At 54.8% G+C, this 23761-nt stretch overlaps 1 protein-coding gene across 1 annotated transcript in view; it reads left to right on the top strand.

The window, feature by feature from the left end:
• SART1 (spliceosome associated factor 1, recruiter of U4/U6.U5 tri-snRNP) overlaps positions 1 to 23761 on the top strand; it is a 36121-nt gene that overhangs the window by 9898 nt on the left and 2462 nt on the right. Inside the window, exons 9-17 of the mRNA XM_033083625.1 lie at positions 938 to 1135; positions 3947 to 4068; positions 5515 to 5675; positions 7047 to 7177; positions 8102 to 8272; positions 14376 to 14489; positions 15967 to 16054; positions 18038 to 18128; positions 23169 to 23304. Of these exons, the coding sequence (XP_032939516.1) occupies positions 938 to 1135; positions 3947 to 4068; positions 5515 to 5675; positions 7047 to 7177; positions 8102 to 8272; positions 14376 to 14489; positions 15967 to 16054; positions 18038 to 18128; positions 23169 to 23304 (1212 nt within the window). The remainder of the gene's footprint in view (positions 1 to 937; positions 1136 to 3946; positions 4069 to 5514; positions 5676 to 7046; positions 7178 to 8101; positions 8273 to 14375; positions 14490 to 15966; positions 16055 to 18037; positions 18129 to 23168; positions 23305 to 23761) is intronic.

Raw genomic sequence — 23761 nt, 5'->3', positions numbered from 1 at the left:
ACATATCACAATATATGGGTCCATATAGCGACATATTGCGATATACGGGTCAACATCACAACATATTGCGATATACGGGTCGACATCACAACATATTGCGATATACGGGTCGACATCGCGACATACTGCGATATATGGGTCTATATCACGACATACTGCAATATATGGGTCCACGTTGCGACATATCGCGATATAAAGGTCCATATCACAACATGTTGCAATATGCGGGTCCACATTGCGACATATTGCGATATATGGGTCCATATCACGACGTGTCGTGATATACGGGTTCATATCATAACACATCGCGATATAAGGGGTGGCATATTGCAATATATGGGTCCACATTGCGGCATATCGCGATATATGGGTCTATATCGCGACATATTGCGATATACGGGTCGGCATCGCAACATACTGCAATATATGGGTTGATGTCGTGACATATTGTGATATACGGGTCCACATCATGACATATTGCGACTTACAGGTACATGTCGCAACATATTACGATATATGGGTCCACATTGCGACACATCACGATATATGGGTCTATATCGTGGCGTATTGCGATATATGGGTCTATATAGTGACATACTGCGATATATGGGTCCATATCGTGACATATCACGATATATGGGTTTATATCGTGACATATCACGATATACCGGTCCATATAATGACATTTCGCAATATACGAGTCTATATAGCGACACATTACGATATATGGGTCTATGTCGCGATATAAGGGTTTATATAGTGATGTACTGCAATATACAGGTCCATATCGTGATATATCATGATGTATGGGTCCACATTGCGACATATCACGATATATGGGTCTATATCGTGACATATCGCGATAGATGGGTCCATATCGTGACATATCGTGGTATATCAGTCCATATCGCAACATATCGTGCCCATTTCCCTACAGGCCCCGGCGGCGCCGGCGCTGCTGCCCCAGTACGACGAACCCGCGCCCCGAGCCTCGTTCCGCCTGGGCCCGGGGGGCACCCAGGACTCGGGGGGGGATCCCCGGCCCGGGCCCCTCCCCCCCCCCGGCCCCACCCCCCAGAGCCTGGAGCTGCCCCTCCCCCGCCTGGCCCAGGAGTACCTGAGCCCCGAGGAGATGGTGAGGGGGGAGGGGTTGGGGGGGTTTGGGGTCACTTTGGGGTCCCTGGGATGGATTTGAGGGGATTTTGGGGGGCTTTGGGTCAGGATTTGGGGTCACTTTGGGGTCATTGGGGGCAATTTGGGGTCAGGATTTGGGGTCACTTTGGGGTCCCTGGGATGGATTTGAGGGGATTTTGGGGGGATTTGGGGTCACTGGGAGGGAGTTTGGGGGGATTTGAGGGGATTTTGGGGGGATTTGGGGGCAATTTGGGGATGGTTTTGGGGGGCATTGGGGGGATTTTGGGGGGATTTGGGGTCAGGATTTGGGGTCACTGGGGGGGTTTGGGTTGGATTTGGGGGGTTTGGGGTCACCGGGGGGGTTTGGGGTCAGGATTTGGGGTCACTGTGGGGTCCCTGGGATGGATTTGGGGAGGTTTTGGGGGGCTTTGGGTCAGGATTTGGGGTCACTTTGGAGGGATTTGGGGGAATTTGGGGACAGGATTTGGGGTCACTTTGGGGTCCCTGGGATGGATTTGAGGGGATTTTGGGGGGATTTGGGGTCACTGGGGGGGATTTTGGGGGGGTTTGGGGGGAAATTTGGGGTCATTGGGGGAGGATTTGGGGGAATTTGGGGTGGATTTGGGGGGCTTTGGGTCAGGATTTGGGGTCACTGGGGAGGATTTTGGAGGGTTTGGGGGGTTTGGGGTCAGGATTTGGGGTCACTGGGGGCAATTTGGGGTCATTTTGGGGGGATTTGGGGTCAGGATTTGGGTTCACTGCAAGGGGTTTGGGGGGTTTGGGGTCATTGAGGGCAATTTGGGGTCATTGGGGGGATTTGGGGTCAGGATTTGGGATCGCTTTGGGGTCCTTGGGGTAACTTGGGGTGAATTTGGGGGCTTTGGGGTCAGGATTTGGGGTCACTGGGGGAGTTTGGGGTCATTTTGGGGGGTTTGGGGTCACTTTGGGGTCCCTGGGATGGATTTGGGGGGTTTGGGGTCATTTAGGGTCAGGATTTGGGGTCACTGGGGGGGAATTTGGAGGGTTTGGGGTCACTTTGGGGGGGTTGGGGGTTTTTGGGGAGGGGTTTGGGATCAGGATTTGGGGTCACTTTGGGGTCCCTGGGATGGATTTGGGGGTTTTTGGGGGGTTTGGGTCAGGATTTGGGGTCACATTGGGGTGGATTTGGGGTCACTTTGGAGGGATTTGGGGGAATTTGGGGACAGGATTTGGGGTCACTTTGGGGTCCCTGGGATGGATTTGAGGGGATTTTGGGGGGATTTGGGGTCACTGGGAGGGAGTTTGGGGGGATTTGAGGGGATTTTGGGGGGATTTGGGGGCAATTTGGGGATGGTTTTGGGGGGCTTTGGGGTCATTGGGGGAATTTTGGGGGGGTTTGGGGTCAGGATTTGGGGTCACTGACGGGGAGTTTGGGTTGGATTTGGGGGGGTTTGGGGTCCTTGGGGGGGAAATTTGGGGTGGATTTGCGGGGTTTGGGATCCGTGGGGGAGGTTGGGGTCAGGATTGGGGGGGTCTGAGGTCATTGGGGGCTTGGGGTCAGGATTTGGGGTCACATTGAGGTGGATTTGGGGTCACTTTGGGGGGATTTGGGGTCAGGATTTGGGGTCACTTTGGGGTCCCTGGGATGGATTTGAGGGGATTTTGGGGGGTTTGGGGTCAGGATTTGGGGTCACTTTGGGGTCCCTGGGATGGATTTGGGGGGATTTGGGGTCATTGGGGGCAATTTGGGGATGGTTTTGGGGGGCTTTGGGTCAGGATTTGGAGCCATTGGGGAGATTTTGGGGTATTGGGGTCAGGATTTGGGGTCACTGGGAGCAATTTGGGGGGATTTTGGGGAGATTTGGGGTCATTGGGAGTGTTTGGGGTCAGGATTTGGGGTCATTTTAGGGGGGTTTGGGGGGGTTTGGGGTCAGAATTTGGGGGTTTTGGGTCGGGATTTGGGGTCATTGGGAAAGATTTTGGGGTATTTGGGTCAAGATTTGGGGTCACTGGGGAGGGGTTTGGGGGAATTTGGGGTCATTGGGGGAGTAATTTGGGGTGGATTTGGGGGGTTTGGGGTCATTGAGGGGGGTTTTGGGTCAGGATTTGGGGTCACTTTGGGGTCCCTGGGATGGATTTGGGGTCACTTTGGGGGGATTTGGGGTCATTGGGGGGATTTTGGGGGGATTTGGGGGCAATTTGGGGATGGTTTTGGGGGGGTTTGGGTCAGGATTTGGGGTCACTAGGGGGGAATTTTGGAGGGTTTGGGGGGGTTTGGGGTCAGGATTTGGGGTCCCTGGGGGGTAATTTGGGGTGGATTTGGGGGCATTTGGGGTCTTTGGGGGCAATTTGGGGTCATTGGGGGCAATTTGGGGTCAGAATTTGGGGTCACTTTGGGGTCCTTGGGGTAATTTGGGTTGGATTTGGGGGGGTTTGGGGTCTTTGGGGGGCTTTGGGTCAGGATTTGGGGTCACTTTGGGGTCCCTGGAATGGATTTGGGGTGGATTTGGGGGGGTTTGGGATCAGAATTTGGGATCACTGGGGAGGTTTGAGGGGCTTTGGGCTCACTTTGGGATCCTGGGATGTTTTTGGGGTCACGTTGGGGTCACTTTGGGATGGTTTTGGGATTTTTTGGGGTCTCTTTGGGGTGGATTTGGGGTGGATTTGGGCATTTTGGGGAATTTTTTGGGAGTTTTTTTGGATTTTTTTTGGAATTTTTTGGGGTGTTTTTAGAGATGTGCTTGGGGTTTTTTGGGGTCTTTTTGGGGTCCCTTTGGGATGTTTTTGGGGTCACTTTGGGATCACTTTGGGCTCACTTTGGGGTCCCCCCCAGTCGGTGTCGTTCCGGCGGGCGCGGCGCCGCGTGCGCCGGCTGCGCAAGAAAGAGAAACCGCTCAGGGCTGACGATCTGCTGCCCACCGCCCCGGGGGACACTCGGGGGGACTTCGGCTCCAGGTGCGGATTTGGGGGGTCCTGGGGGGTCTTGGGGGGATTTGAGGGGAATTTGGGGGGTCCTGGGGGGTCCTGGGGGGATTTGAGGGGTCCTAGAGGGGATTTGGGGGGTTTGGGGGGGATTTGGGGGGTCCTGGGGGGGATTTGGGGGGTCCTGGGGGGGATTTGAGGGGGATTTGGGGAGTCCTGGGGGGGATATTGGGGAGTCCTGGGGGGCTTTAAGGGGGATTTGGGGGATCCTGGGGAGGATATTGGGGTGAATTTGCGGGGTCCTGGGGGGGATATTGGGGAGTCCTGGGGGATTCTGGGGGGTTCTGGGGGGTTTTAGGGGGGATTTGGGGGAGATTTGAGGGGTCCTGGGGGAGATTTTGGGAGTCCTGGTGGGGGATTTGGGGGCTCCCAGGGACTTTTAGGGGCTTTTAGGGGGGATTTGAGGGATCCTGGGGGGATTTGGGGGGTCCTGGGGGGGATTTTGGGGAGTCCTGGGGGATTTGGGGGAGATTTGAGGGGTCCTGGGGGGTTTTAGGGGGGATTTGGGGGGCTTGGGGGAGATTTGGGGGATCCTGGGGGGGATATTGGGGAGTCCTGGGGGATCCTGGGGGGAATTTGGGGGCTCCCAGGGACTTTTAGGGGCTTTTAGGGGGGATTTGAGGGGTCCTGGTGGGGATTTGGGGGGTCCTAGGGGAGATTGAGGGGTTCTGGGGGGGATTTTGGGGGTCCTGGGGGGGATTTGAGGGGTTCTAGGGGGAAATTTGGGGAGTCCTGGGTGGTTTTAAGGGGGAATTGGGGGGTCCTGGGGGGTCTTGAGGGGCACTTGGGGGAGATTTAGGGGGAATCTGGGGGGTCCTGGGGGAATTTGGGGGGTCCTGGGGGGTTTTAGGGGGGATTTGGGGGAGATTTGAGGGGTCCTAGGGGAGATTTTGGGAGTCCTGGGGGGGATTTGGGGCATCCTGGGGGGGATTTGGGTGGGGATTTGAGGGGTCCTGGGGTTTTTAAGGGTGATTTGGGGGGTCCTAGGGGGGAATTTGGGACTCCTGGGGGAGATTTGGGGGCTCCCAGGGGCTTTTAGGGGGGATTTGGGGGAGGTTTGAGGGGTTTTATGGGGGATATGGGGGGTCCTGAGGGGTTTGGGAGGGATTTGAGGGGTTTTAGGGGGGATTTTGGGAGTCCTGGGGGGGATTTTGGGGGTCCTAGGAGGGATTTGGGGGGGGATTTGAGGGGTCCTGGGTGTTGTGTTTGTTCCCCCCTAAATCCCTTCCAAATCCCCCCCCAAAAAAACCCAAAATCCCCCCCAAAATACCCTAAATCCCCTAAATCCCCCCTAAACTCCCCAAAAATCCCAAAAATCTCCCAAAAAATCCCCTAAATCCCCCAAAAATCCCAAAAATCCCCCAAAAAATCCCCTGAATCCCCCCCAAAATCCCCTAAATCCCCGCTGACCCCCCTCAGGTCTCGGGGCCGGGGCCGCCGGGAGCAGGAGGATGAGGAGGGGCCCGGGGGGGACCCCGAGAACGGCCCCAAATCCCCCCAGGGGACCCCCCAGGAGACCCCCCAGGACCCCCTGCCCTCGGATGACACCAGGACAGAGAACATGGACATCAGCAGTGACGGTGGGGAGGGGATTTGGGGTTTTTTTTGGGGTCTTGGGGGGTTTTAAGGGGATTTTATGGGGTTTAGGGGGAATTTTAGGAGGATTTTAGGGGATTTTGTGGGGATTTTTGGGGGGATTTTAGGGGATTTTTGGGGGATTTTGGGGGGTTTGGGGGGATTTAGTGGAACATGGACATCAGCAGTGACGGTGGGAGGGGGATTTGGGGTTTTTTTTTGGGGTCTTGGGGGGTTTTAAGGGGATTTTATGGGGTTTAGGGGGGGTTTTAGAAGGATTTTGTGGGATTTTGGGGGGGATTTTGGGGGATTTTATGGGGTTTAAGGGGGATTTTGGGGGGTTTGGGGGGGATTTAGGGGAACATGGAGATCAGCAGTGACGGTGGGAGGGGGATTTGGGGTTTTTTTAGGGGTCTTGTGGGGAATTTTAGGGGATTTTATGGGGTTTATGGGGGGTTTTAGGGGGATTTTTGGGGGATTTTGGGGGGATTTTGGGGGGTTTGGGGGATTTAGGGGAACATGGAGATCAGCAGTGATGGTGGGAGGGGGATTTGGGGTTTTTTTTGGGGTCTTGGGGGGGATTTTAGGGGATTTTATGGGGTTTAGGCGGGATTTTTGGGGATTTTGAGAGATTTTGGGGATTTTTTGAGGATTTTAGGGGATTTTTCGGGGGGTTTTGAGGGATTTTGGGGGGTTTGGGGGGGATTTAGGGGAACATGGAGATCAGCAGTGATGGTGGGGAGGGGACTTGGGGAATTTTGGGGGATTTTAGGAGGGTTTTGGGGGGTTTTAGGGTAGCTGAGAGGGGATTTTAGGGGATTTTGAGGAGGTTTAATGGGATTTTGGAGTGGTTAAATGGATTTTTGAGGGGATTTATGGGATTTTGAGGGGGATTTTGGGGATTTTTGGGGTGTTCAATGGGATTTTGGAGTGGTTTAATGGGATTTTAAGAGGTTTAATGGGATTTTGAGGTGTCTAATGGGATTTCTTAGAGATTTAATGAAATTTTGGGGTCCCCCAGATGAAGCAGCCCCCCCAGGGACACCCCCAGCCCTGGAGGAGGACGAGGCAGAGCAGGAGCTGGGGGGGATTTTGGGGATTTTGGAGTGGTTTAATTGAATTTTGAGGAGGTTTAATGGGATTTTGGTGTGGTTTCATGGATTTTTAGGGGGATTTATGGGATTTTGAGGGGGATTTGGGGGAATTTTGGGGGGATTTAATGGGATTTATGGGATTTTGAGGGGGATTTTTGAGGTGTTTAATGGGATTTTGGAGTGGTTTAATGGGATTTTAAGATGTTTAATGGCATTTTGAGGGGGTTTTGAGAGGTTTAATGGGGTTTTTTAGAGATTTAATGAACTTTTGGGGTCCCCCAGATGAAGCAGCCCCCCCAGGGACGCCCCCAGCCCTGGAGGAGGACGAGGCAGAGCAGGAGCTGCAGCAGCAGCTGGAGCGGGGGCGGCGCCTGCGGCAGCTGCGGGAGCTGCGCGAGGGGGGGGGAGACAAGGTGGGACCCCCCAGACACCCCCAAATTCCTCCTCAGACCCCAAAATCCTCTTCATTGCACCCCAAATTCCTCCTCAGACCCCAAAATCCTCCTCATTGCACCCCAAAACATCCCCCCAAACACCCCAAAATTCCTCCTCATTGCACCCCAAAATTCTTCCTCACTGAACCCCAAAATATCCCCCAAAACATCCCCCCAGACACCCCCAAATTCCTCCTCAGACCCCAAATTCCTCCTCATTGCACCCCAAATTCCTCCTTATTGTACCCTAAATTATCCCCCAAAACACCCCAAAATTCCTCTCCACAGCACCCCAAAAAACACCCACTCAGCACCCCAAAACATCCCACTGGTTGAATCCCAAACCCACTGAATAACCCCAAAATTGATGAAATAATCCTGAAAATGGGGAAATAACCCCAAGAAAATACCCCCAAAATCCAATTAAATAGCCCCAAACCTCAATAAAATAACCCCAAACCTACTGATTTAACCTCAAACCCACTGAATAACCCCAAACCCCACTGATTGAACCCAAATCCCACTGATAGAACCCCAACCCCATTGAAATACCCCAAACCCACTGAATTAACCCCAACCCCACTGAACTAACCCCATTGATTGAACCCCAAACCCCACAGAGTTAACCCCAAACCCACTAAATGACCCCAAACCCAACTGATTTAACCCCATTGATTGAACCCCAAACCCCACTGAATTAACCCCAAATCCAGTGAATGACCCCAACCCCATTGATTTAACCCCAAACCCCAAATGATGAACCCCAAACCCGAAAGGATTAACCCCAAATCCACTGAATTAACCCCAAATCCACTGAATTAACCCCAAATCTCAATGAATGACCCCAAACCCACTGATTTAACCCAAAACCCCAAATGCTGAACCCCAAACTTTCCCCCCCAGGTGCTGGAGCTGCTCCGGGGTGGCCCCGGGGGGGTCCCGGGGGGCTCCGAACCCCGGGGTGGGGGCGGGGGCAGCATCGTCTTCAACGCCACCTCGGAATTCTGCCGGACCCTGGGGGAGATCCCGACCTATGGGCTGGCTGGGAACAGGCCTGAGCAGGAGGAGCTGATGGTAATGGGGTCATTGATTGGGGTTTGGGGTTATTGATTGGGGTTTGGGGTCAGGGATTGGGGTTTGGGGTCATTGATTGGGGTTTGGGGTCATTGATTGGGGTTTGGGGTCAGGGATTGGGGTTTGGGGTCATTGATTGGGGTTTGGGGTCATTGATTGGGGTTTGGGGTCAGGGATTGGGGTTTGGGGTCATTGATTGGGGTTTGGGGTTATTGATTGGGGTTTGGGGTTATTGATTGGGGTTTGGGGTCATTGATTGGGGTTTGGGGTCAGGGATTGGGGTTTGGGGTCATTGATTGGGGTTTGGGGTCATTGATTGGGGTTTGGGGTCAGGGATTGGGGTTTGGGGTCAGGGATTGGGGTTTGGGGTCATTGATTGGGGTTTGGGGTTATTGATTGGGGTTTGGGGTCATTGATTGGGGTTTGGGGTCATTGATTGGGGTTTGGGGTGAGATCCCGACCTATGGGCTGGCTGGGAACAGGCCTGAGCAGGAGGAGCTGATGGTAATGGGGTTATTGATTGGGGTTTGGGGTCATTTAATGGGGTCATTGATTGGGGTTTGGGGTCATTGATTGGGGTTTGGGGTCAGGGATTGGGGTTTGGGGTCATTGATTGGGGTTTGGGGTCATTGATTGGGGTTTGGGGTTATTGATTGGGGTCATTGATTGGGGTTTGGGGTTATTGATTGGGGTTTGGGGTGAGATCCCGACCTATGGGCTGGCTGGGAACAGGCCTGAGCAGGAGGAGCTGATGGTAATGGGGTTATTGATTGGGGTTTGGGGTCATTGAATGGGGTTTGGGGTCATTGATTGGGGTTTGGGGTCATTGATTGGGGTTTGGGGTCATTGATTGGGGTTTGGGGTCAGGGATTGGGGTTTGGGGTCAGGGATTGGGGTTTGGGGTTATTGATTGGGGTTTGGGGTCGTTTATTGGGGTTTGGGGTGAGATCCCGACCTATGGGCTGGCTGGGAACAGGCCTGAGCAGGAGGAGCTGATGGTAATGGGGTTATTGATTGGGGTTTGGGGTCAGGGATTGGGGTTTGGGGTCAGGGATTGGGGTTTGGGGTCATTCATTGGGGTTTGGGGTCATTGATTGGGGTTTGGGGTCAGGGATTGGGGTTTGGGGTCATTGATTGGGGTTTGGGGTCATTGATTGGGGTTTGGGGTCATTGATTGGGGTTTGGGGTCATTGATTGGGGTTTGGGGTTATTGATTGGGGTTTGGGGCCATTGATTGGGGTTTGGGGTGAGATCCCGACCTACGGGCTGGCTGGGAACAGGCCTGAGCAGGAGGAGCTGATGGTAATGGGGTTATTGATTGGGGTTTGGGGTCATTGATTGGGGTTTGGGGTCATTGATTGGGGTTTGGGGTCATTGATTGGGGTTTGGGGTCATTCATTGGGGTTTGGGGTCATTGATTGGGGTTTGGGGTCATTGATTGGGGTTTGGGGTCATTGATTGGGGTTTGGGTTCATTGATTGGGGTTTGGGGTCATTGATTGGGGTTTGGGGTTATTGATTGGGGTTTGGGGTCATTGATTGGGGTTTGGGGTCATTGATTGGGATTTGGGGTTATTGATTGGGGTTTGGGGTTAAATCAGTGGGGTTTGGGGTCATTGATTGGGGTTTGGGGTTATTGATTGGGGTTTGGGGTCGTTTATTGGGGTTTGGGGTCATTGATTGGGGTTTGGGGTCATTGACTGGGGTCATTGATTGGGGTTTGGGGTTATTGATTGGGGTTTGGGGTCAGGGATTGGGGTTTGGGGTCATTCAATGGGGTTTGGGGTCATTGATTGGGGTTTGGGGTTAAATCAGTGGGGTTTGGGGTCATTGATTGGGGTTTGGGGTTAAATCAGTGGGGTTTGGGGTCATTGATTGGGGTTTGGGGTTAAATCAGTGGGGTTTGGGGTCATTGATTGGGGTTTGGGGTCAGGGATTGGGGTTTGGGGTCATTCATTGGGGTTTGGGGTCATTGATTGGGGTTTGGGGTCATTCATTGGGGTTTGGGGTCATTGATTGGGGTCTGGGGTCATTGATTGGGGTTTGGGGTTATTGATTGGGGTTTGGGGTTAAATCAGTGGGGTTTGGGGTCATTGATTGGGGTTTGGGGTCATTGATTGGGGTTTGGGGTCAGGGATTGGGGTTTGGGGTCAGGGATTGGGGTTTGGGGTCATTGATTGGGGTTTGGGGTCATTGATTGGGGTTTGGGGTCAGGGATTGGGGTTTGGGGTCATTGATTGGGGTTTGGGGTGAGATCCCGACCTACGGGCTGGCTGGGAACAGGCCTGAGCAGGAGGAGCTGATGGTAATGGGGTTATTGATTGGGGTTTGGGGTCATTGATTGGGGTTTGGGGTCATTGATTGGGGTTTGGGGTCAGGGATTGGGGTTTGGGGTCATTGATTGGGGTTTGGGGTGAGATCCCGACCTACGGGCTGGCTGGGAACAGGCCTGAGCAGGAGGAGCTGATGGTAATGGGGTTATTGATTGGGGTTTGGGGTCATTGATTGGGGTTTGGGGTCATTGATTGGGGTTTGGGGTCATTGATTGGGGTTTGGGGTCATTGATTGGGGTTTGGGGTCATTGATTGGGGTTTGGGGTTATTGATTGGGGTTTGGGGTCATTCATTGGGGTTTGGGGTCATTGATTGGGGTTTGGGGTCAGGGATTGGGGTTTGGGGTCATGGATTGGGGTTTGGGGTCATTGATTGGGGTTTGGGGTCATTGATTGGGGTTTGGGGTCATTGATTGGGGTTTGGGGTCATTGATTGGGGTTTGGGGTGAGATCCCGACCTATGGGCTGGCTGGGAACAGGCCTGAGCAGGAGGAGCTGATGGTAATGGGGTCATTGATTGGGGTTTGGGGTCATTGATTGGGGTTTGGGGTCATTGATTGGGGTTTGGGGTCATTGATTGGGGTTTGGGGTTATTGATTGGGGTTTGGGGTCATTGATTGGGGTTTGGGGTCAGGGATTGGGGTTTGGGGTCATTGATTGGGGTTTGGGGTTAAATCAGTGGGATTTGGGGTCATTGATTGGGGTTTGGGGTCATTGATTGGGGTTTGGGGTCATTTATTGGGGTTTGGGGTCAGGGATTGGGGTTTGGGGTCAGGGATTGGGGTTTGGGGTCATTGATTGGGGTTTGGGGTCATTGATTGGGGTTTGGGGTTATTGATTGGGGTTTGGGGTCATTGATTGGGGTTTGGGGTCAGGGATTGGGGTTTGGGGTCATTGATTGGGGTTTGGGGTTAAATCAGTGGGATTTGGGGTCATTGATTGGGGTTTGGGGTCATTGATTGGGGTTTGGGGTCATTTATTGGGGTTTGGGGTCAGGGATTGGGGTTTGGGGTCAGGGATTGGGGTTTGGGGTCATTGATTGGGGTTTGGGGTCATTGATTGGGGTTTGGGGTCATTGATTGGGGTTTGGGGTCATTGATTGGGGTTTGGGGTGAGATCCCGACCTATGGGCTGGCTGGGAACAGGCCTGAGCAGGAGGAGTTAATGGTAATGGGGTTATTGATTGGGGTTTGGGGTCATTGATTGGGGTTTGGGGTCAGGGATTGGGGTTTGGGGTCATTCATTGGGGTCATTGATTGGGGTTTGGGGTCATTGATTGGGGTTTGGGGTTATTGATTGGGGTTTGGGGTCATTGATTGGGGTTTGGGGCCATTGATTGGGGTTTGGGGTCATTGATTGGGGTTTGGGGTCATTGATTGGGGTTTGGGGTCATTGATTGGGGTTTGGGGTCATTGATTGGGGTTTGGGGTCATTGGTTGGGGTTTGGGGTTATTGATTGGGGTTTGGGGTTATTGATTGGGGTTTGGGATCATTGATTGGGGTTTGGGGTCATTGATTGGGGTTTGGGGTCATTGATTGGGGTTTGGGGTTATTGATTGGGGTTTGGGGTCATTCATTGGGGTTTGGGGTCATTGGTTGGGGTTTGGGGTTATTGATTGGGGTTTGGGGTTATTGATTGGGGTTTGGGATCATTGATTGGGGTTTGGGGTCATTGATTGGGGTTTGGGGTCATTGATTGGGGTTTGGGGTTATTGATTGGGGTTTGGGGTCATTCATTGGGGTTTGGGGTCATTGATTGGGGTTTGGGGTCATTGATTGGGGTTTGGGGTTATTGATTGGGGTTTGGGGGTTTTGGGGCAGTTTTTGGGAGTTTTTGGGGGAGAATTTCGGGGTCACTTTTGGGATGGGGGAATTTGTCCTCCTGTCTTTGTCCCCAATGTCCCAGTGATGTCCCCAGTGTCCCCTCAATGTCCTCAGTGTCCCCTCAATGCCCCCAATCCTCTCAGTGTCCCCACTGTCCTCTGTGTCCCCCCAGTGTCCCCTCAGTGTCCCCTCAGTGTCCCCTCAATGTCCCCAGTCCCCCACTGTGTCCAGTGTCCCCTCAATGTCCCCAATGTCCCCAATCCCCCAGTGTCCCCTCAATGTCCCCACTGTCTCCAGTGTCCCCCCAGTGTCCCCTCAATGTCCCCAGTGTCACCTGTGCCCCTTCAATGTCCCCAATCCCCCAATGTCCTCAGTGTCCCCTCAATGTCCCCTCAATGTCCCCAATGTTCCCTCAGTGTCCCCTCAATGTCCCCAATCCCCCACTGTCCCCAGTGTCCCCAATGCCCCAATGTCCCCCCAATGTCCCCAATCCCCTCAGTGTCCCCCCAATGTCCCCTGTGTCCCCAATCCCCCACTGTCCTCTGTGTCCCCTCAATGTCCCCAATGCCCCACTGTCCCCCTGTGTCCCCTCAATGTCCCCAGTGTCCCCAATCCCGCAAATGATCCCAAATGTCCCCAAACCCCCACTGTCCCCCCAGTGTCCCCTCAATGTCCCCAATGTCCCCAGTGTCCTCAGTGTCCCCTCAGTGTCCCCTCAATGTCCCCACTGTCCCCTCAATGTCCCCAATGTCCCCAGTGTCACTTGTGTCCCTTCAATGTCCCCAATCTCCCAATCCCCCAGAGCCCCCACTGTCCCCTCAATGTCCCAAATCCCCCAGTGTCCCCTGTGTCCCCTCAATGTCCCCCAGTGTCCCCAATCCCGCAAATGATCCCAAATGTCCCCAAACCCCCACTGTCCCCTCAGTGTCCCCTCAATGTCCCCTCAATGTCCCCACTGTCCCCTCAATGTCCCAAATCCCCTCAATGTCCCCAATCCCCCAGTGTCCCCTCAATGTCTCCAATGTTCCTAGTGTCCCCTCAATGTCCCCAGTGTCCCCAATCCCCCACTGTCCCCTCAATGTCCCCAGTGTCCCCAATGCCCCAATGTCCCCCCAATGTCCCCAATCCCCTCAGTGTCCCCCCAATGTCCCCTGTGTCCCCAATCCCCCACTGTCCTCTGTGTCCCCTCAATGTCCCCAATGCCCCACTGTCCCCCTGTGTCCCCTCAATGTCCCCAGTGTCCCCAATCCCGCAAATGATCCCAAATGTCCCCAAACCCCCACTGTCCCCCCAGTGTCCCCTCAATGTCCCCAATGTCCCCAGTGTCCTCAGTGTCCCCTCAGTGTCCCCTCAATGTCCCCACTGTCCCCAATCCCCCACTGTCCCCTCAATGTCTCAAATCCCCTCAATGTCCCCTCAATGTCCCCAATCTCCTCAATGTCCCCAATCCCCCAGTGTCCCCAGTGTCCCCAATCCCCTGTGTCCCCAATGTCCCCTCAATGTCCCCAGTCCCCCACTGTGTCCAGTGTCCCCTCAATGTCCCCAGTGTCCCCTCAATGTCCCCAATGTCCCCAGTGTCACTTGTGTCCCTTCAATGTCCCCAATCTCCCAATCCCCCAGAGCCCCCACTGTCCCCTCACTGTCCCCAATCCCCCAGTGTCCCCTGTGTCCCCTCAATGTCCCCCAGTGTCCCCAATCCCGCAAATGATCCCAAATGTCCCCAAACCCCCACTGTCCCCTCAGTGTCCCCTCAATGTCCCCTCAATGTCCCCACTGTCCCCTCAATGTCCCCTCAATGTCCCCAATCTCCCCAATGTCCCCAATCCCCCAGTGTCCCCTCAATGTCTCCAATGTTCCTAGTGTCCCCTCAATGTCCCCAATCCCCTCAATGTCCCAAATCCCCTCAATGTCCCCAATGTCCCCAGAGTGTCCCCATTGTTGTCCCCAGGCCCTGGAGCGCGCCGGCCGCCCCCCGTCGCCCCCGGAGGCGCCGGACTCGGAGGGGGAGGAGAACGTTGGGTGGAGCAGCGTGAACCTGGCAGAGGAGAGACAGCAGCAGGACGTGAGCGCTGGAAGTGGGGAGGGGGACACGAAATTGGGGAGGGGGACCCCAAAAATGGGGGGAGAAACCCCAAAAATGGGATCGGGGACCCTGAAAATGGGGAGAGAAACCCCAAAAATGGGATCAGAGACCCTGAAAGTGGGGAGGGGGACACGAAATTGGGGAGGGGGACCCCAAAAATGGGATCAGGGACACTGAAAATGGGGAGGGGGACACGAAATTGGGGGGAGAAACCCCAAAAAATGGGGTCAGGGACCCCAAAAATGGGATCAGGGACCCTGAAAATGGGGGGAGAAACCCCAAAAATGGGGTCAGGGACCCTGAAAATGGGGGGAGAAACCCCAAAAATGGGGAGGGGGACACGAAAATGGGGGGAGAAACCCCAAAAATGGGGTCAGGGACCCTGAAAATGGGAAGGGGAGACCCAAAAATGGGATCAGGGATCCAAAAACTGGGGAGGGGACCCCGAAAATGGGCTTTGGGACCCAAAAAAATGGGGTGGAGGACCTCGAAAATGGGGAGAAACCCAAAAAATGGGATCAGGGACACTGAAAATGGGGAGGGGAGACCCAAAAATGGGGGGAGAAACCCTAAAAATGGGATGGGGGATGCCAAAAATGGGGTTTGGGACCCCGAAAATGGGAGGGGGGGACCCTGAAAATGAGACCCCAAAAATTGATGAGACCCCAAAAATTGTGGAGACCCCAAAAATGAAACCCTAAAAATTTGGGAGACCCCAAAAATGAGACCCTAAAATGGGGGACACCCCAAAAATGAAACCCCTAAAAATTTGGGAGACCCCAAAAATGAGACCCTAAAAATTTGGGACACTCCAAAAATTCAGGACACCCCAAAAACAAGACCCTCAAATTGGGGATACCCCAAAAATTGGGGCACCCCAAAAACGAGACCATGAAAATTGGAGGCACCCCAAAAATTGGGGAGACCCCAAAAATGAGCCCCTAAAATTGGAGATACCCCAAAAATGAGACCTTAAAATTGGGAACACCCCAAAAAGGAGACCCTAAAATTGGTGAGACACCAAAAATTGGGGATACCCCGAAAATGAGACCCCAAAAATGAGACCCCAAAAATTTGAGACACCCCTAAAATGAGACCCTAAAAAATTGAGGACACCCCAAAAATGAGACCCCAAAAATTTGGGAGACCCCAAAAATTGGAGATACCCCAAAAATGAGACCTCAAAAAATTGAGGACACCCCAAAAATAAAACCCCAACCCAGGATCCCCCCCCTCCCCTCCCCCAATTTTGGGGTCCCTGGGGGGGTTTTTGGGGTCCCTGGGGGTTTTTGGGGTTCCCCAATTTTGGGGTCCCTGGGGGGGTTTTTGGGGTCCCCCGATTTTGGGGTCCCTGGGGGGTTTTTGGGGTCCCCCGATTTTGGGGTCCCTGGGGGGTTTTTGGGGTTCCCTGATTTTGGGGTCCCCCCCTGACCCCCCAATTCCCCCCCCGTTCCAGTTCTCGGCCTCGTCCACCACGATCCTGGACGAGGAGCCGATCGTCAACCGCGGGCTGGCGGCGGCGCTGCTGCTCTGCCAGAACAAGGGTGGGCAAAGTCGGGGGGGGTGGGGGGATTTGGGGAATTTGGGGGAAATTTTGGGAGTTTGGGGGAAATTTAGGGGAAAATTCGGGGGGTTGGGGGAAATTTAGGGGGGATTTGGGGTGAAATTCAAGGGGGTTTGGGGGAAATTTGGGGCAAATTTGGGGGAAATTTGGGGGATTTTGGGGAAATTTTGGGAGTTTGGGGGAAATTTGGGGGAAAATTCGGAGGGTTGGGGGAAATTCAGGGAGGTTTGGGGGGAATTTGGGGGATTTGGGGGAAATTCAGGGGGGTTTGGGGAAAATTCGGGGCAAATTTGGGGGATTTGAGGGAAATTCAGGGGGGTTTGGGGCAAATTTGGGGCAAATTCGGGGGGATTTGGGGGATTTGGGGTAAATTCAGGGAGATTTTGGGGAAATTTGGGGGAAATTTTGGGAGTTTGGGGGAAATTTAGGGGAAATTCGGAGGGTTGGGGGAAATTCAGGGAGGTTTGGGGGAAATTTGGGGGGATTTGGGGTGAAATTTGGGGGATTTGGGGTGAAATTTGGGGGAAAATTGGGGGAGTTGGGGGAAATTTAGGGGAAATTCGGGGGGATTTGGGGTGAAATTCAGGGGGGTTTGGGGTAAATTCAGGGAGATTTTGGGGAAATTTGGGGTGAAATTTGGGAGGTTTGGGGGAAATTTGGGGGAAAATCGGGGTAGTTGGGGGAAATTTAGGGGAAATTTGGGGGGATTTGGGGTGAAATTTGGGGGAAATTTTGGGAGTTTGGGGGAAATTTTGGGGAAATTCAGGGGGGTTTGGGGTCATTTCCAGTGGAGAATGGGGGAAATTCAGGGCAAATTTGGGGGGGTTTAGGGGAAATTTGGGGGAAATTCAGGGTGAATTCAGGTGGATTTTGGGGAAATTCAGGGAGGTTTGGGGGAAATTTGGGGGGTTTGGGGGAAATTCAGGGGGGTTTGGGGTCATTTCCAGTGGAGTTTGGGGGAAATTCAGGGCAAATTCAGGGGAAAGTCAGGGCAAATTCGGGGGATTTGGGGCAAAATCAGGGGGATTTGGGGTGAAATTCAAGGGGATTTGGGGTAAATTCAGGGGGGTTTGGGGCGAATTTGGGGGTTTTGGGAATTTTTGGGGGGTTTGGGGTCATTCCAGTGAAATATTGGGGGGGATTCGGGGCAAATTTGGGGGATTTGGGGGAAATTTTTGGGGATTTGGGTGAAGTTCAGGGGGGGGTTGGGGCAAATTCGGGGGGATTTGGGGGAAATTTGGGGGATTTGGGGTTATTCCAGTGAAATATTGGGGGAAATTTGGGGCAAATTCAGGGAGTCTGGGGGAAATTCAGGGGGATTTTGGGGAAATTTGGCGGGTTTGAGGGAAATTTGGGGGGGAAATTGAGCAATTTGGGGTCATTCCAGTGAAATTTTGGGGCATTTGGGGGAAATTCAGGGGAATTTTTGGGATTTGGGGTCATTTCAGTGAGGTTTGGGGCCCTTTCAGTGGCATTTGTGGGGAAATTTGGGGGATTTGGGGTCAATTCCAGTGGAATTTGGGGGAAGTTTGGGGTTATTTCTGTGGGGTTTGGGATCTGTGTGGGGGTTTAGGGCTCCCTGTGGGATTTTTTTTTTGGTTTTTGGGGCTCCTTTGGGGTTTTTTGAGGTTTCTTTGGGGTTTTTGGGCTCCCTGTGGGTTCTTTTGGGCTCCCTGTGGGATTTTTTTGGGTTCCCTTTCAGGTTTTTGGGGTCTCTTTGGGGTTTTTGGAATCCCTGTGGGATTTTTTTTTGGAGTCCCTTTGAGATTTTTTTTGGGGTCCCTGAGGGATTTTTTGGGATCTCTTTGGGGTTTTTTGGGCTCCCTTTGGGGTTTCTGGGGTCCCTGTGGTTTTTTTGGGGATTTTTTGGGGTCCCTGTGCTGATGTCCCCTCGTGTCCCCCCGTGTCCCCTCGTGTCCCCTCGTGTCCCCTCGTGTCCCCCCGTGTCCCCTCGTGTCCCCAGGGCTGTTGGAGACCACGGTGCAGAAAGTGGCTCGGGTGAAAGCGCCGAACAAATCCCTGCCCTCGGCCGTGTACTGCATCGAGGACAAGATGTGAGTGTCACCTGTGTCCCCAAGTGTCACCTGAGTGTCCCCTGAGTGTCACCTGTGTGTCATTAATGTCACCTGTGTCACCCCCCACAAACCTCCATCCCCTCCATCCCTGCCCTCGGCCGTGTACTGCATCGAGGACAAGATGTGAGTGTCACCAAATGTCCCCAATGTCACCTGAGTGTCCCCAATGTCACCTGAGTGTCCCCTGTGTCACAAACCTCATCCCCCCAATCCCTGCCCTCGGCCGTGTACTGCATCGAGGACAAGATGTGAGTGTCCCCAAATGTCCCCAATGTCACCTGTGTCCCCAAATGTCACCTGTGTGTCACCTGTGTGTCCTCAATGTCACCTGAGTGTCCCCTGTGTCACAAACCTCCATCCTCCATCCCTGCCCTTGGCCGTGTACTGCATCGAGGACAAGATGTGAGTGTCCCCAAATGTCACCTGAGTGTCATCTGTGTGTAACCTGTCACCTGAGTGTCACCTGAGTGTCATCTGTGTGTAACCTGTCACCTGTGTGTCACCTGTGTAACCTGTGTCACAAACCTCCATCCCCCCATCCCTGCCCTCGGCCGTGTACTGCATCGAGGACAAGATGTGAGTGTCCCCAAATGTCACCTGTGTCCCCAAATGTCACCTGGGTGTCACCTGGGTGTCATCTGTGTGTAACCTGTCACCTGTGTGTCACCTGTGTCCCCTGTGTCACAAACCTCCATCCCCCAATCCCTGCTCTTAGCTGTGCCCTGCATCAAGGACAAGATGTGAGTGTCACCAAATGTCCCCAAGTGTCACCTGTGTGTCCCCAAATGTCGCCTACTGTCCCCAGGGCTGTCAATGACAAGTACAGCCGCCGTGAGGAGTTCCCAGTGATGTCCCCAATGTCCCCAATGATGTTTATGTGTCCCCAATGATGTCCTCATGTCCCCAGGGCCATCAATGACAAGCACAGCTGCCGTGAGGAGTTCTGCAGTGTCCCCTCAGTGTCCCCAATGTCCCCTCACTGTCCCCAATGTGTCCCCAGGGCCATCGATGACAAGTACAGCCGCCGGGAGGAGTTCCCCTCAGTGTCACCATGTCCCCAATGTCCCCTCACTGTCCCCAATGTCCCCAATGTGTCCCCAGGGCCATCGATGACAAGTACAGCCGGCGGGAGGAGTTCCCCTGTGTCACCATGTCCCCAGTGTCCCCTCACTGTCCCCATGTCCCCAGGGCCATCGATGACAAGCACAGCCGGCGGGAGGAGTTCCCAGTGATGATTACATGTCCCCAGTGTCCCCTCACTGTCCCCAATGTGTCCCCAGGGCCATCGATGACAAGTACAGCCGGCGGGAGGAGTTCCCCTGTGTCACCATGTCCCCAATGTCCCCAATGATGTCCCCTCTCTGTCCCCAGGGCCATCGATGACAAGTACAGCCGCCGGGAGGAGTTCCCAGTGATGATTACATGTCCCCAATGATGTCCCCATGTCCCCTCTCTGTCCCCAGGGCGATCGATGACAAGTACAGCCGCCGGGAGGAGTTCCCAGTGATGATTACATGTCCCCAGTGTCCCCATGTCCCCTGTTGTCCCCAGGGCCATCGATGACAAGCACAGCCACCGGGAGGAGTTCCCCTCAGTGTCACCATGTCTCCAATGTCCCCTCACTGTCCCCATGTCCCCAGGGCCATCGATGACAAGCACAGCCGCCGGGAGGGGTTCTGCAGAGTCCCCTCAGTGTCCCCAATGTCCCCAATGATGTCCCCATGTCCCCAAGGCCATCGATGACAAGTACAGCCGGCGGGAGGAGTTCCCAGTGATGATTACATGTCCCCAATGATGTCCCCATGTCCCCTCTCTGTCCCCAGGGCCATCGATGACAAGTACAGCCGCCGGGAGGAGTTCCCCTCAGTGTCACCATGTCCCCAATGTCCCCTCACTGTCCCCAATGTGTCCCCAGGGCCATCGATGACAAGTACAGCCGGCGGGAGGAGTTCTCAGTGATGTCCCCAATGATGATTACATGTCCCCAGTGATGTTTATGTGTCACCATGTCCCCAATGTCCCCTCACTGTCCCCTCTCTGTCCCCAGGGCCATCGATGACAAGTACAGCCGCCGGGAGGAGTTCCCCAATGTCCCCAATGATGATTACATGTCCCCAATGTGTCCCCAGGGCCATCGATGACAAGTACAGCTGGCGGGAGGAGTTCCCCTCAGTGTCACCATGTCCCCAATGTCCCCAATGATGTCCCCTCTCTGTCCCCAGGGCCATCGATGACAAGTACAGCCGGCGGGAGGAGTTCCGCAGTGTCCCCTCAGTGTCCCCATGTCCCCAATGTCCCCTCTCTGTCCCCAGGGCCATCGATGACAAGTACAGCCGCCGTGAGGAGTTCCGCAGTGTCCCCTCAGTGTCCCCAATGTCCCCTCACTGTCTCCATGTCCCCAGGGCCATAGATGACAAGTACAGCCGCCGGGAGGAGTTCCCCTCAGTGTCCCCAATGTCCCCAATGATGTCCCCTCTCTGTCCCCAGGGCCATCGATGACAAGTACAGCCAGCGGGAGGAGTTCCCAGTGATGTCCCCAATGATGATTACATGTCCCCATGTCCCCTCTCTGTCCCCAGGGCCATAGATGACAAGTACAGCCGCCGGGAGGAGTTCCCCTCAGTGTCCCCAATGTCCCCAATGATGTCCCCTCTCTGTCCCCAGGGCCATCGATGACAAGTACAGCCGGCGGGAGGAGTTCCCCTGTGTCACCATGTCCCCAATGTCCCCTCACTGTCCCCAATGTGTCCCCAGGGCCATCGATGACAAGTACAGCCGCCGGGAGGAGTTCTGCAGTGTCCCCTCAGTGTCCCCATGTCCCCAATGATGATTACATGTCCCCAATGTGTCCCCAGGGCCATCGATGACAAGTACAGCCGCCGGGAGGAGTTCCCCTCAGTGTCCCCATGTCCCCAATGATGTTTATGTGTCCCCATGTCCCCAGGGCCATCGATGACAAGTACAGCCGGCGGGAGGAGTTCCCCTCAGTGTCACCATGTCCCCAATGTCCCCTCACTGTCCCCATGTCCCCTCTCTGTCCCCAGGGCCATCGATGACAAGTACAGCCGCCGGGAGGAGTTCCCAGTGATGTTTCTGTGTCCCCATGTCCCCAATGATGTCCCCATGTCCCCATGTCCCCAGGGCCATTGATGACAAGTACAGCCGGCGGGAGGAGTTCCCAGTGATGTCCCCAATGTCCCCATGTCCCCTCTCTGTCCCCAGGGCCATCGATGACAAGTACAGCCGCCGGGAGGAGTTCCCCTCAGTGTCACCATGTCCCCAATGATGTTTATGTGTCCCCAATGTGTCCCCAGGGCCATCGATGACAAGTACAGCCGGCGGGAGGAGTTCCGCAGTGTCCCCTCAGTGTCACCATGTCCCCAATGTCCCCTCTCTGTCCCCAGGGCCATCGATGACAAGTACAGCCGGCGGGAGGAGTTCTCAGTGATGTCCCCAATGATGATTACATGTCCCCAGTGATGTTTATGTGTCACCATGTCCCCAATGTCCCCTCACTGTCCCCTCTCTGTCCCCAGGGCCATCGATGACAAGTACAGCCGGCGGGAGGAGTTCCGCAGTGTCCCCTCAGTGTCCCCATGTCCCCAATGTCCCCTCTCTGTCCCCAGGGCCATCGATGACAATTACAGCCGCCATGAGGAGTTCTGCAGTGTCACCATGTCCCCAATGATGATTATGTGTCCCCATGTCCCCAATGTGTCCCCAGGGCCATCGATGACAAGTACAGCCGCCGGGAGGAGTTCTCAGTGATGATTACATGTCCCCAATTTTGTCCCCATGTCCCCAATGATGTCCCCATGTCCCCAGGGCCATCGATGACAAGCACAGCCGCCGGGAGGAGTTCTGCAGTGTCCCCTCAGTGTCACCATGTCCCCAATGTCCCCATGTCCCCTCTCTGTCCCCAGGGCCATCGATGACAAGTACAGCCGCCGTGAGGAGTTCCGCAGTGTCCCCTCAGTGTCCCCAATGTCCCCTCACTGTCTCCATGTCCCCAGGGCCATAGATGACAAGTACAGCCGCCGGGAGGAGTTCCCCTCAGTGTCCCCAATGTCCCCAATGATGTCCCCTCTCTGTCCCCAGGGCCATCGATGACAAGTACAGCCAGCGGGAGGAGTTCCCAGTGATGTCCCCAATGATGATTACATGTCCCCATGTCCCCTCTCTGTCCCCAGGGCCATCGATGACAAGTACAGCCGGCGGGAGGAGTTCCCCTGTGTCACCATGTCCCCAATGTCCCCTCACTGTCCCCAATGTGTCCCCAGGGCCATCGATGACAAGTACAGCCGCCGGGAGGAGTTCTGCAGTGTCCCCTCAGTGTCCCCATGTCCCCAATGATGATTACATGTCCCCAATGTGTCCCCAGGGCCATCGATGACAAGTACAGCCGCCGGGAGGAGTTCCCAGTGATGATTACATGTCCCCAATGATGTTTATGTGTCCCCATGTCCCCAGGGCCATCGATGACAAGTACAGCCGGCGGGAGGAGTTCCCCTCAGTGTCACCATGTCCCCAATGTCCCCTCACTGTCCCCATGTCCCCTCTCTGTCCCCAGGGCCATCGATGACAAGTACAGCCGCCGGGAGGAGTTCCCAGTGATGTTTCTGTGTCCCCATGTCCCCAATGATGTCCCCATGTCCCCATGTCCCCAGGGCCATTGATGACAAGTACAGCCGGCGGGAGGAGTTCCCAGTGATGTCCCCAATGTCCCCATGTCCCCTCTCTGTCCCCAGGGCCATCGATGACAAGTACAGCCGCCGGGAGGAGTTCCCCTCAGTGTCACCATGTCCCCAATGATGTTTATGTGTCCCCAATGTGTCCCCAGGGCCATCGATGACAAGTACAGCCGGCGGGAGGAGTTCCGCAGTGTCCCCTCAGTGTCACCATGTCCCCAATGTCCCCTCTCTGTCCCCAGGGCCATCGATGACAAGTACAGCCGGCGGGAGGAGTTCCCAGTGATGATTACATGTCCCCAATGATGTCCCCATGTCCCCATGTCCCCAGGGCCATCGATGACAAGTACAGCCGGCGGGAGGAGTTCCGCGGTTTCACGCAGGATTTCAAGGAGAAGGAGGGCTACCGGCCCGACGTCAAGATCGAGTACGTGGACGAGACCGGCCGCAAGCTCACCCCCAAAGAGGTGACACACGGTGTCCCCAATGTCCCCAAAGTGTCCCCAATGTCCCCAAAGTGTCCTCACAGTGTCCTCACAGTGTCCTCAAACACCCCCAAAGAGGTGATCCAAGAGTGTCCCCAAAGCGGTGACCCAGTGTCCCCAAAGTGTCCCCAAACACCCCCAAAGAGGTGACAGTGTCCCTGAGTGTCCTCCAAGTGTCCTCACAGTGTCCCCAATGTCTCCTCACTGTCCCTGAATGTCCCCATTGTCCTCAATCCCCTCACTGTCCCCAATCCCCTCGCTGTCCCCTCACTGTCCCAGTGTTCCCAATGTCCCCTCACTGTCCCCACTGTCCCCTCACTGTCCCCACTGTCCCCTCGCTGTCCCCAATGTCCCCCCACTGTCCCCTCGCTGTCCCCACTGTCCCCACTGTCCCCAATGTCCCCTCATTGTTCCCACTGTCCCCTCAATGTCCCCAATG

This window comes from Catharus ustulatus, chromosome 32 (assembly GCF_009819885.2).
Source record: "Catharus ustulatus isolate bCatUst1 chromosome 32, bCatUst1.pri.v2, whole genome shotgun sequence".
In the NCBI taxonomy this organism is placed as follows: domain Eukaryota; kingdom Metazoa; phylum Chordata; class Aves; order Passeriformes; family Turdidae; genus Catharus; species Catharus ustulatus.
The sequence above is the reverse complement of the archived record's forward strand: the minus strand, read 5'-3'. Positions and strand labels throughout refer to the sequence as shown.